The 9,497-nt window shown below is 59.9% G+C and overlaps 1 protein-coding gene across 1 annotated transcript; it reads right to left on the reverse strand.

The window, feature by feature from the left end:
• Nucleotides 1-5,648: 5,648 nt before the first annotated feature.
• TLDC2 (TBC/LysM-associated domain containing 2) lies at nt 5,649-8,588 on the reverse strand (the record flags this gene model as incomplete). The annotated part of the gene is made up of 6 exons (XM_080354666.1): nt 5,649-5,784; nt 6,162-6,235; nt 6,851-6,946; nt 7,122-7,274; nt 7,732-7,890; nt 8,556-8,588. 6 exons carry the CDS (start codon nt 8,586-8,588, stop codon nt 5,649-5,651), a joined length of 651 nt encoding a protein of 216 aa, XP_080210792.1.
• Nucleotides 8,589-9,497: the final 909 nt, after the last annotated feature.

Consider the following 9,497-nt stretch of genomic DNA (forward strand, 5'->3'; position numbering starts at 1 on the left):
TACTTAATGTTAAATTCTGAGACAGAGTATTTCTTTTCCTCGTGTTAATCTGAGCCTCTTGAGGCTGAGAATAAATTTATAAACAATGATTTGACTCTTCTAAGGAATTGCACTGTGTGAGCTTTATTAAAAGCAATTTCACGGCACAGCCCGGTGTATTCCGCAAGCGCTGCAGATCGTCCCACCGGAGGAGGCAGTTTCATGATGTCTGCTTGCTCTGCTGTGAACCTGCAGCAGGGCCGGCTGGGCTGGAGGGGTCAGCTTGCGGCGTTGTGCCGAGCGGAGGATCCAGCCCGCGCTGGTGCCACCGCAGCCCTGCAGAGCAGCTCGGCTGGCCTGGCTGGGGGGCTGTGAAAGGAGGAGCGTGGCTGCGCCTGGCTGACCCAGGAGCCGCCTGTGGCTGCAGGGAGCAGAGGGCACGGGCTGGATGAGCGGAGAGGTGGGTGGGCTGAAAACTGCCCACAGGGCTGGGCCAGAGAGGGCTGGGCCGGTGCCACATAGGCTAATTGGAGGCCAGTGTCCAGTGGGGCACCCCAGGGGTCAGCACTGGGCTCAGTCCCAGTGATCTTCAGTACTGCTCTGGATGATGGGATGGGGTCCACCCTCAGCAGCTTTGCAGATGGCACCAAATGGGAAGTGTCCTGGTTTTGTTAAAACCAAGTTTCTCTTTTAGTGAATGTGCCTGTCAGCTGAAGCTTCATATCAGCTGCATTTTCCTGGAGAACCAGATACATGTTTTGGTAAACACAGCAATGGAATGTGAAGTTATTGATAAGCATGGATGGAGGGGCAAAGAGAAACTGGTGACCAAGAAACTGACCAACTGTGTATAACATTCCATTCACGTGAATACTTCATATAAAAGTGGGAGATCACAAGGATCTCGTCCCTTTTCCTTATGGCGACATTAGGAGAGGACCTTGTGAGTCGTCCCTGCGAACCGAGGCCAGTGACAGACTGAATCCAGCTCCGGTTGGCTGCACAGTCCAGTCCAGGACTTCGGGTGCCGGCTCTGCAGTTGCTGGGACTTTCAAGATTGGTTTTGTATATTTTGTATTATTTTCTCTATTTTGTCAGTAGCATTAGTAAAACATTGTTAATTTTTCCAACTCTTCTCTCTGTCCTTCTTTCCCTCCCGATCGCCTGTGCTGAGTGGGAAGGGGGGAGAGGGAGGGGCTGAAGGGGGAAGGAAGGGGAGGGGAGGTTAACAATACATCTGCCAGGGTTTATTGTCACCAGCAATCAAACCCTCGACAGGGAGGAACAGATGATACCCCAGAGGGACTTCACCAGGCTGGAGAAATGAGCTGACAGGAACCTCCTGAAGTTCAGCAAGGAGAAATGCAAAGTCCTGCTCACAGGAGGGTCGGTCCCAGGCACCAGGATGTGCCAGGGGCTGCCCAGCTGGGAAGCAGCTTGGTAGGAAAGGTCCTGGGGGCCTGGAGGACACAAGTTGACCATGAGCCAACAAGGTGCCCCTGAGGCAAAGAATGGCCAGTGGTGGTGGCCTAATGGACAGCACTGGAAATGTCCCAGCGGGGCCAGGGAGCGGATCCTGCTCCTCTGCTCAGCTCTGGTGAGGCAGCCCTGGGGTGCTGGGCTCCCCAGCACACGAGAGACAGGACATACTGGAGAGAGTCCTGTGAAGGGCCATGGAGATGATGCAGGGACTGGAGCGTCTCTGCTGTGAGAGGCTGAGAGAGCCGGGACTGTTCACTGGAGCAGAGCAGGCTCAGGGAGATCCCGTCGGTGTGGAGATACTGGAGGGAGGGTGCAGGCAGGACAGAGCCAGGCCCTGCCAGTGGTGCCCAGGGACAGGACCAGAGGCCCAGAACACAGGAGAGTCCCTCTGAACGTCAGGAAACACTTTTTCTCTGTGAGGGTGACCAAGCACTGGCACAAGTTGCCCGGGGAGGTGGTGGAGTCTCCATATGTGGAGATACTCAAAAGCAGCTGGGACACAGCATATCTGGGAGGATATGGAAAGGGAGGGAGGGACAAACCTCCATCCCACTAATTGATGGCCCCTGAAGAAGCTACAGGTGACCAGGACTTTGCAGCTGGTTGGGGTGTAACCCTGGGGTCTAGAACACTGGAGGGGCTCAGTGGGACGCTGCAAGCGGAGCAGTAGGGAATATGCGGGGGGTGGGCTGAAAAAGGGTGTAACAGGCTTGTGTGTCACATGGGGCCAGTCAGTGCCTTGTTTGCCTGAGCCCTGTGCCCCATCTGTCTTGTCGTCTGTCTGTCCTGTTACTGTCCCACTGCAGACACGGGTGTGGGTGGGTTTGGGGCCTGGCCGGGGCTGACTGCTGAGAGCCAGCGGCTGAGTCGTCCCCACATCGGGTGTCCGGGGGTGTGACAACCTTGAAGCACTCCTCCCATCCTTAGCAGAACAAAGGACCATGTTATGCCTGAAACATCTAGGTTTTGTTGCTGTGGGAGGATTAGGTGGGTGGCTGTGGAGGCAGACATCTCCTCTCATCTTTCCCAAGGTTTTGTGTTTGGCTGTGGTGTCAGACACCTTAATCAGTGGAGGCCCCATGGCCTAATTGGGGTGATAACTGGAATGACAGAGGTGAACCACCTGTGGACAACCAATTATCAGAAGAAACCACGAACCAACAGCTACCCCTGATGGGCAAAACAACTCACTTCTGGTCAGTACCGTGAACTTTCCCCTAGTTTGAAGACCCCAGACCCATCTTCCTGATTAGCATGAGGAGCAAACAAAGGGAGGAGATGAACCACCCACAGGTAAATGAGCTGGGTTATAAAATGACCCCGCGCGTGGCTCAGGTGTCGTGTGTGTGTGCTGTGCGGCGTGACCGAGCTCTTCAAAGTGACCTCCATAGTGACCTCCATGGGACATCGTCGCTGGACCGATCACCTGTGGAGTGCTGACACTGTCTCTCTCTTATATCTTTGTTTTCCTTCTCTCTTTCTTTTTCTTGAACATATGAAAATAATATCATTGTAAGTTCTGCTGTTAAAGTCTTGTTAAGTTATAGTTACTAATTGTTGCCAATTCACCATTTTTAGAAGGACATTTGCTGTCAATGTATTGATAAGTTTCATGATATTATAATATACATTTGCCAACTCACTAATCGCTGTAATTTGTATTCCGCCATGTGCTTTAAGTAAATTCCTAATTGAATTGGACCCCCGGAGTGATTGTCTGTCATTCCCCGCGTTACTGCACAGAAATACCCAGAGTTAACTCACACCTGATCTCACCTGTTGATCAGGGTGCGTGTGCCATTCAAAGTTAACTCGTCCTTCACCCCATCAGTTGGGACAAGACAGGGCGGATGTGTGATTCACAGGCAAACTTTAGGCTGGACCATCTGGCGCAGAGGGGGCTGTGGTGGGTAAGAGGGCTGGGATGTGGGCAGCCCCGTCCCCTGGGTGAACGTGGGGCTCAGCGGCCGGGCAGGAGGGTCCTGGGCTGGAGCAGCAGGAGGAGGCGGCAGCTCCTGATGTCCTTTGACACCGTCAGGCTCCCCTGGCCTGTGCTGGGTGCCGTGGGCAGGGCGGCCTCTGCCTTGGAGAGGGGAGCGGGCAGGAGGGAGCACCTGCTGGGTGGGTGGGCGAGTGGGGGCAGAAGGACTGAGTCAGCTCCTGCAATGGAGGGTGATTGCTGGGGCTGCTCAGCAGCTCAGTAAATGACTTTGGAAAGGGGATGAGTAGTCAGTTAGCACGAGGAGAGAGGAGCCGGCCATGGAGCATCTCCAAGGGGCTGTGGGAGATGGAATCAGCAGGGAATGGCTGGTGAGGTTAAACGCGGAAAGGCACAGGGTGGGGGGTGTGTAAAGTGATGCAGCCAGCGGCTCAGTGGGATCCAAGCTTCACAAACTGCAGGTTTAGGGTAGGAGCTGACAACGAGTGATGCTTCAGCTCAGTGCCCCGTCACACTCCCAAAATAAATCAATCAAATGCAGCCAAGCCAGGCAGGCCCTTGTCCTCCTGTGGAAATCCTGGGCCACCACCCCTGCCTTGGACCGCACTGGTGGGGCTGGTCCTGCTGCTGGGACAGGAGCAGCGACTGGTGCAGGAGGAGCAGAGCCGCCCAGTGTCCCGGGCCGAGAGGCTGGGCTGTGTCAGTGTGGCAGCTGCGCACCCCTGGAGAGATCTGAGCTTTCCAATAGGCCAGCCAATGGATCTTCAGCACCTTTTGTGCCCCACTGTCCCTGTCCTCAAGTACACACCTGGGTCTGTACCGACCATCATGTCCCCCCTGCCTGGCCATGGTGACTCCTGGTGTTCACCTCACCCTGGCTGGGGGAGCAGAAGGGGTGGGAAAATGGTCAACAGACAGGAGCCTCAGCCAAGGAGGTGCCCAGGCTGAGAATCTCAGAAGCTTCTGAACCATCCTGATAGTGATCAAAGCTCAGATTCAACTCAGGTATCAATGGAGCTGCCAGAGACCCCAACTGGAGTTGGTCTCCTCGGCGCAGCAGGTCTACAGGTGGAGACTCTCGTTCTCAGACTGGCCACCTAAGGAACATGCCCTGGGGACTGAGACACCTTGTCCACCCGGTAAGTGATCTGGGTACCCTTAGAGTCCTCACTTTGACACCAAGTGAGACGATGCACTTTTGGAATCATCGCTCTAGAGTTTTGGGATCTGATTCCCTTGAGTTTGACTTGGCTGTGTAGTAACTAACTCCTAACCAGTAGTCATTGCATTATGTTCAAAGTGCTGAATAATTCTGGATAAACTCTGTTTGTAGTTGTTTTCCTGTTAAACAGCTCTGTTTAGAATAAAGTCTGTTTGGAGCTTATCGCCTGCCTCAATTGGCTTTCGGGGTCCTTCTGTGACAGTTGGCCAGCGAAGAGGCAGCCGGTCACGGGGCAGTGGGAGGGAAGGGGCCTGGGGGCTCCTGTTGTCCCCTCCCTGTGGGGAGCAGGGTGGGTGAGGTGCCCACGGCAGCCTGGACACCCTTGAGGAGGAAGCCGTGGTCCTGGGGAGGTGATGGGGTGGACAGGGAGTGTGGACTATGGCAGAGGGGGGGACAGATCCCCACAGACCCCAGAGCAGCGCCCTGGGCTGCCCCCATCTTGCCGAGGGCGCACAGCCCCGGGCTGGGACGGGCATGGCCAGCGCCGTGACCTGCTCACCACCACTTGCTCTGCACGACTTTGCTGTGCCATTTTGTGTTCCCATGGCAAGGACAAGGCCGGAGTGCAGCTGTGCCTGTTTATTGATGAGAAGTCACCGTATGTCCTGTCAGCACCACCGCTGTGGCAGAGGCTGCCCGTGCCCGCTCGGCGCTGCCGGCATGGCGCTGCCACACCTGGGGACGCCGCGGGGCTGGCCCTGCCGCGCACCCTCCTCCCGGGGACACTGCTCGTCCCGGTGGGCAGGTGCTCGGTGCAGGGAGTGGGCCAGTCCTGCAGCCACCCTGGGGACACCAGCACGGTGACAGCAGCACTGTGGGGGCGCCGAGATCCCACTGCAGCCTGTCCCCATCATGCTGCCCCCACCGGCTGTTGGCACGTGAAATAGGGACATTGTGGGGACAGGGTGGAGGGAGGCAGGGACGAGGCTGTGCACCATTCCGGGGGGTCAGTGCGTGTTGGCTGTGCACCAGACGTCAATCCCAAAGCCCCCGATGCCACCTTTGTCCCGGGTGTGGGCTGCAGGGTCAGGCCAGGCCCCACACCTCCAGGTCCTGGACGCAGAACTGCTCCCGGGGCGAGAGAGTCTCGTTGTCGAAGGTCTCGCAGGGGTGGCTGCCCCCGTGGTGCAGGTCCCCGTCCAGCCACAGCCCAAATCGACCGCTGGGAATGTGCCAACAGCACAGTGGGCTGATGGTCCCCTCTCCTGCCTTCTCCGAGCCTGGAGATGTCCCCAGACCTCCCATGGGACCAGCCACCTCCCTGTCCCCACTCCCAGGTGCCCTCCTGCCGAGGACGCCAGGCACAAAGGACCGGCGGAAGGGGGACGGGCATGACAAGCAGCCGCCCCCAGAATTGTCACCCAGCCGCAGGCAGCAGGGTCAGGGCTGCTGGTAACCTCCACTGGTGCTTTCGGCTTCAAATCAGCACTGTGTGCCCAGACCCAGCTCCACAGGGCAGCCTGGGCTCACATCGTGGCCCCAACAGCCATCAGGGCTGGGGACTCCCTGGGCTGCCAAAGCTGCCAGTGCGGCTCCTACCTGCCCCCACCGAGCATCAGCAGGTCCACATCCCCTTTCATGAAGAAATTGTTCCTGCCCGTCCACCTGAACACCTGCATGGGACAGCAGCTGGCTGGGACCACGGGCTGGGCACAGTGTCTCCATCCCTGCCACCATCCTGCAAGGGACAGCTGGGGGCTGCTGAGCAAAGGCAGCTCTGCCCATCCCTGCTGTGTCCTGCTCTTCCAGAGGGAGACCCGGCTGAGCCTGTGGGCACCGTCTTGGTGCTGGCCTGTACTCCCAGAGGGCGGCTGCCACCCACTGATGCCCCAGCAGCATCGCTCACCGATGCCACCAGCCCCACTACACACACAGACCCCGCTGGTAGAGGTGGACGTGGAGCTGCCTCCATGTCCCACTGACACAGGGCTGTGATCACACTGGCATTCAGAGGGTCCCCTTCCTGGGCCCCTCTCCCTGCACGGCCGGCTGGAGTTTGCCTTCCCCCCGGCCCTGGATGAACCCCCAGGGCTACAGTGGGCAGAGACCCCAGCAGGGTCCCTTTGCTTCACCCACATCTGGCCAAGTGTGGTCATGTCCCCCACACCATCACCCCAGACCCCTCCCCAGCACCTTGGGGACCCCCCCTGGTGTGACCAGGTCACAGGGGCATCACCAGCCTCCCCAACAGCCTATGACACCCCATGGTTGCAGCCTGCGGCCCCCACCTTCAGCTCCGGGGAGAAGGAGAAGAGGAAGGTCTCTCCTGTCCCATAGAAGCCATTGCTGCAGCGAAAGGTGGTGGCAGAGAAGGCACCGAAGGCCTGGGAGTGAACAGAGAGTGGGGGAGGGTGTCCCATGCTGTGGTGCTCAGTGGGGCTCCCCAGTGCTGGAACGTATCCCACATCCCGCTGGCAGCAGCGAGGACGTGACCAGGCCTCGGTGACACCAGGTTTGCTGTCCCCAGGGGCAGCTGTGCAGGGGAGGGCCCGGCTGTACCTGCGCCTCCGTGTCCCTGATGAGCAGCAGGGCCGGGGAGCCCGGGCGGCCCCCGCAGCGGTACAGGCTCCGCAGGCTGAAGCCGTCCCGGCCGGTGCAGTAAAGCAGGTGCCAGGGCTCCTGCGTCAGCCGGGGGGGCAGGTGGGGGCCCAGCTGGGGCACAGGGGGCTCAGTAGGGCTGTTCCTGAGCATCCTGCCCAGCCCTGAGTAGCCTCCCAAGAGATCTCCATGAGCACCCTCCCAGCAAAGCGTCTTCTCAAGAGACCTCCTGCTACCTGAGCGCCTTCCTGAAATGTGTCCTCAAGCATCCTTCCCCTGACCTCCTCAGGGGTCTTCTCATCCTCCCAGCTCCCCAGCAGCCTCCCAGGATGCCCCCTCAAGCATCTTCACTCTGACAACCCTTCTGAAATGTCTCCCCAAACATCCTCCCCTGCTCTGGCACCCCCCCGCAAGCAGCGCTGCTGAGCTGGCTGTCCCCAAGGACGTGTGCATTTCATCCATCTGGCCTCTCACTGGTCCATGTCCTGGCAAGACCGTGGCCATGGCTACATGGCGTGGAGGAGGTGATGGAGAGGGTGGGGGTCTCTGTGCTGGCAGGAGGGTCCCTCACCTCCTGGATCTCGCTGTCCTGCAGGATGCTGCTCGGTGTGCTCAGCACCAGTCTGCACAGCTCCTCTGGCGCGGGGGCTGCTGGGGCTCCCTCCCAGCCCGGCTGCTCCTCTCCAGCTGTGTCCCCACGTCCCTCGGGCAGCTCCTCGTCCTGGTCAGGCTGGGGACAGGTGCAGGTGAGCGTCCCGAGGGAGCAGCGTCCCCAAACCCACACACCCAGGGGCTGGGCAAAGGGGCCCAGAGGCCACAGTGATGGGCGCTTGGCTGAGCCTGCAGCCCAGCTCCCGGCCGTTCGTGGCAGCCCTGCCGTGCCATGGCGCCCTGCCAGGCCACGACCCCGCTGTATACGGAAGTCACGAGGGTGTGGGGCACCCCAAGGAGCAGGCAGAGAGGAAGAGGAGGCAGGGGAAGCTTCCACAAGCTCAGCTCAACCTCAGCCATGAGCCCAGAGCTGGGCTGCAGCGTGTGTGGGGACAGAGATGTGCCTTGGTCCTGGTGGCAGCTGGTGACAAGTTTCTCAGGGCGCAGCCGCTGCCCAAGGGCAGCTGGGCAGCATTTCCTTGCTGCTGGTGAGGAACAGGTAGAAAACACCCCGAGGGACAGAGAAGAGCAGCCCAAGGCAGCAGCAGATCTCCTGTCCCCAGGGTGCTTGAATCCTCAGGGGACAGCGGGGCTAAGGGGCAAGTCCTGACTGCGCCATCACCCCCCGCACCGCCCAGCCCTTCGCTCGCCCCGGGGCAGCCCTGCCTGTCCGGCCAGGTGCGTCCAGCCCAGCCGGTGCCCCAAGGCTCGTTCCCAGCACCCACGGCATCACACTGGACCTACCAGGAGGTGGTAGCGGGTACGGAGCCCCCTCATTGCAGGTGCGCAGGTGCTGGGAGCCGCACTGCCGGGGAGCCCTCGACACCGTCCAGGTTAATGTTCACCCGCGCTGGTCCCTCCCTGGCCGCTGGGCTGTGCCAGGGTGAGGGGGGTGCCGGCAGCCTGCCCCAGCACATGGGGGACAAGGACGTGCCCCCTGCAGAGCCAGGTCCTGCAGGGGCTGGGGTGGGTGGGCTGGCATCCCCTCCAGCCAGGTGCGGGGTACCTGGTGACTGTCACCTCCGTTGCACCCCAACTGCCCCCCGGTCCAGGCTCTGGATCTCCAAGCGGGAACCCTGAGGCCATGTGGAGTCCTTGTTTTGGGATAAACAAGCAGCTCATGCTTGTGAGGCTCTTTGCAACACAATTGTTGCAATGGTTGTAGCAACTGTCAACACCTCACCTGGGGACGTGGCGACATGAGCCCCTCGCTGCGGGAGGCATATCCGGGAATGCTGCCCCGCGGTTGGGTGAGCTGGGCCCTGGGACAGCCGGCTCGGGGGACTCTGCAGCGGCAGGGGGAGCGAACCCCAGCCCAGGCACCCACTGCCCCAGAATCATGCAAACCAGGGAGGGGCTGACGTGCCCCGTGTGTCCCCTTCCCACTGATGGCCCTCAAAACAGCCAGAATGGCCGTAAGCCTGTGGGCCCAACAGTAACAGCGTCCCGTTTATGCCAGTGTAGGAGTTCTGTGTGCCCTGCATGGTGGCACGATGGCCACAAAGGCCTGTCCCAAGCTCTGGCCCCTCTGCAGGCATTTTGGGGTTGCTCCTCGGCCCCATGGCATATTGGTCCTGGCTGCCCACTGGAGAGGGGTCCCCACTGGCTTTGATGGCAGCTGTGGCCCCAGATTGGTGCTGGGAGGTGGGGCTGGTGCTGGGCACACCTGGCACTCGGTCACTGGCA

This window comes from Nesoenas mayeri (assembly GCF_963082525.1).
Source record: "Nesoenas mayeri genome assembly, chromosome: 16".
In the NCBI taxonomy this organism is placed as follows: Eukaryota; Metazoa; Chordata; class Aves; order Columbiformes; family Columbidae; genus Nesoenas; species Nesoenas mayeri.